Source organism: Trachymyrmex septentrionalis, unplaced genomic scaffold (assembly GCF_001594115.1).
Source record: "Trachymyrmex septentrionalis isolate Tsep2-gDNA-1 unplaced genomic scaffold, Tsep1.0 scaffold178, whole genome shotgun sequence".
Taxonomy (NCBI): Eukaryota; Metazoa; Arthropoda; class Insecta; order Hymenoptera; family Formicidae; genus Trachymyrmex; species Trachymyrmex septentrionalis.
Window position 1 is genome coordinate 192,750 of NW_017304949.1, and position 3,380 is coordinate 196,129.

At 35.0% G+C, this 3,380-nt stretch overlaps 1 protein-coding gene across 1 annotated transcript in view; it reads right to left on the reverse strand.

Moving 5' to 3' along the window:
* LOC108746557 (liprin-alpha-1) overlaps nucleotides 1-3,380 on the reverse strand; it is a 306,428-nt gene that overhangs the window by 88,538 nt on the left and 214,510 nt on the right. The window contains exons 8-9 of the mRNA XM_018483406.1: nucleotides 2,344-2,631; nucleotides 2,115-2,258 (exon numbers count right to left, since the gene is read on the reverse strand). Of these exons, the coding sequence (XP_018338908.1) occupies nucleotides 2,115-2,258; nucleotides 2,344-2,631 (432 nt within the window). The remainder of the gene's footprint in view (nucleotides 1-2,114; nucleotides 2,259-2,343; nucleotides 2,632-3,380) is intronic.

Sequence of the window (3,380 nt, forward strand, 5' to 3'; positions counted from 1 at the left end):
CAAAGGATTTTTCGATTTAGTTTAGTCTGCTTTATATACACAAAAGCGATTGGTCAAAACTTATGAGACACCCTGTATATATGTATCTATGTAATTAGTTTAATATTCTTATTTAATCTGAATGACATATTCTATTGTAGCAATATTCTATTATAGTAATAAGAAAATAAGTGTGTTATATCCATATGAGCAAAAAGATAGAATAAATCCTGGCGGAAAAGTTTCTATACCAAAGTACGCCAAAAACTATTCCTAAATACTTTGGAACACATGGATGTAGTTTGGCATAGAATTCTATTTCTATGCCAAAGTAAGCCGATTCATGCCTTTATATGCCAAACAACGCTAAACAATGGCAAACTATGCCAGAAAATATGCTCCTAATTATGCCCGATACGCTTAACTACGTTAAAAACTGCACCTAAGTATGTGAATGAATCATGGAAGTAGTTTGGTGTAGAATTCTACTCCTATGCCAAAGATTTACGCCTTCCTACACGAAATTATATCCTATATATTGGGTCGTCCGGAAAATACGCACGGACTTTCCGGACGACCCAATAATTAGGATATAATAAATTATATCCTATACATTTACACTGTATTGTTTAAAGTAACATGATCTTGGACTCATTTGGCATGAATTCAAGATGCTATCACGTTGCTGTCATGATGAAATTAGAATTTCTTTCGTAGCATGGGTACTTTAATATTAAAGCCCAACTTTGAAAGCTCACTTCACATGCGAAATGTTGCGCTCCTTCTCAAGTAATTCTTACGAGTTCATGCATCTCCGCTATGGCTGTGATGCATAATGCTCACGGATGAGTAAAATTCCGCGTAAAATGGCGTAGAATGGCTTACTTTGTTACAAACGGAAAAATTAAAAAGTAAGTATTGTACTTTGGCATAGTTTGGCATAGAAATACGTACCTCAGGAAATAATTTTTTCAACCGCGTAGCTTGACGTAGATAGGCATAGTTATTTCCCAATTATTCGATTGTAGAGTATGATTCTGCGTAGAAAAACGTAGAATGGCATACTTCCTCCGAATACTTACGAAAAAATGAAAACCAGTTTAGAGAAGTTTGGCATAGAAACGCGTTCAGGATGTAATGATCATTAGTTGCGCGTACTTTCTGTGCCTAACTAGGTCTAAATATGCTGTTTTACATTTTTCAAGTAAAAACGCGTAATTTGCCGTTGTTATTTCTGTGCCAACTATCAGACTGTAGAGTGTAACTTCGCGTAAAAAACGTAAAAAAACATAAAATAGCATACGTTCTCCAAATATTAGCAAATATTCTCCAAATACGAAAGAATAGTTTGGCGTAGTTCGGCATAGAAACGTGTAGCTCAGGAAGTACGAGTAATGATTATTAGTTTCGCGTACTTTAGCGTACTTTCTATGTCTAACTAAGTCCAAGTACGCCATTTTTCGCATAGCTTGGCGTAGTTATTTCTATGTTTAACAACGCGATTCTACGCCATAGTCGTAGAAGTAGAAAGGCGTACTTTTCGGCGTACTTTGACATAGAAATTTTTCCGTCAGGGAAGAATATATCACATATTAATAAACATTCTACAAGTAATACACTATAAATCATGATATGTGAAACATATCCATTATTTACGCATAATAGATTTTGTACAGACGAGATTGACTTCCACTATTCATGCTACATCATATCAGTTTGCAAATCATATGAGATAGAACCATAGGACATAATTAATTTTCAAGAATATGTGAAGAAATCATGTAAATAAAAATTCTTGATGCAGATGAATTTAATCTGTAAATTGAGCTAGTATTTATATTTAGCAATTTGTGTATTTCAGGGTAAACATTGCAAAGACATACAGTAGTACACAAAAATACTTGATCTGTATGTATGCTAAATGTTATTATGTACCATATATATAGTAATATAAGCGCGCAGCAGCAAATCATTGTTGCTTGATAAAATTAACTGAAATATGATGAGAGCACTTTAATAATAATGCATGGCAAGAACGATAAGCCTTCTAGATATAAATTCTTAAGAATGTTAAGTGCAGAGGAATAAAAAAAGGGAGAGCTGATGATGTGACATGATATGATTCCTCTGCGTACCTGGTTGGGCCTCCTCACCTGCGTCAGAGCCTCCATCCTCTGCTTTAATTGCTCTTCCATCTCTGGTAACTTAGCGTATTGAGCTAATTTTTGTTCCGCGAGCTCTAGTTTTTCTTGTATAGCAGCAATTTTTTCCTCTTGAAGCTTCAGTAAATTAAATTAATCATAAGAGAGAAAGTGAGTGTTAGAATTAAAAGAAAGAGAAAATAAGGATTAATTTGTGATTTACCTTTAATTGAGCTTTCTTATGCTGCAACTCCTGTTCCAGCTTCTCATTGAGATCATGAAGACTAGTGGATTCTCGTTGAGCATTGAGGTATCGTTTTTCTAGAGTTGCTATTCGTTCTTCTTGGTCCTCTTTTTGCGCCGCATTCTCTCGTAAATCTCTTTGCAATTTAAGATTTGCCTCTTGTGCCTTCGAAAGATCTTTTTGTGTTTTGGATAGTGTTTCCTCTAACTCGGCGCCGCGTCCGCTTAGTTCCGCTGCTCGCCGTTGCCACATATTTAATTCTGAACTCTAAAATAATATTTACAACATGTATTTAAGTAAAGTTCAATTAATTATAAAATTAAAAGAAATAAAAAATAACTATGAGCTAAGCAAAATCTTTCATGATTAATTATTAAATGATAACATCGATCTCACAAATCGCTGTTACTTTTTACTTGTTAATAAACTTCTTTAACATTAACTTTTCACGAGAAAAAACACTTTAATCTCATAGTATCTCCGTATGCCATTTGTCCCGTAGCAAACCGTGTTGAGATCCCATTTGGTCCACCAGGAACGTGTAATATAGAACAGTTTTGAAAATCGTAGTAATATCACCGGGTATTTATGTAATATTTTTGCGGAACTCAGCATATACATATGTATTTCTTCAACTACATCTTATTTAAATATTTCAATTCTTATTCGCTAGTATATTACTGTAGTACGGTGCTATTATATTGTGACGTTAGAAAAGTTTTTATGGTTCAATTTTTTTTATTAGCACTTTATTAGCTATTATATAATAACTTGACAATTATCCAAATTATAAAGAATTTGAAGAAACAGATTTTGGCATAGAAAATACTTTATGTGAAGAAGATGAAAACCATACGCACGTACGCACACACGCATGACGCGTGTACACACACGCGCGCGCGCACACACACACACGCGCACGCACACACACACACGCGCCACGCACACACACACGCACGCACGCGCCACGCACACACACACACACACACACACACACACACACACACACACACACA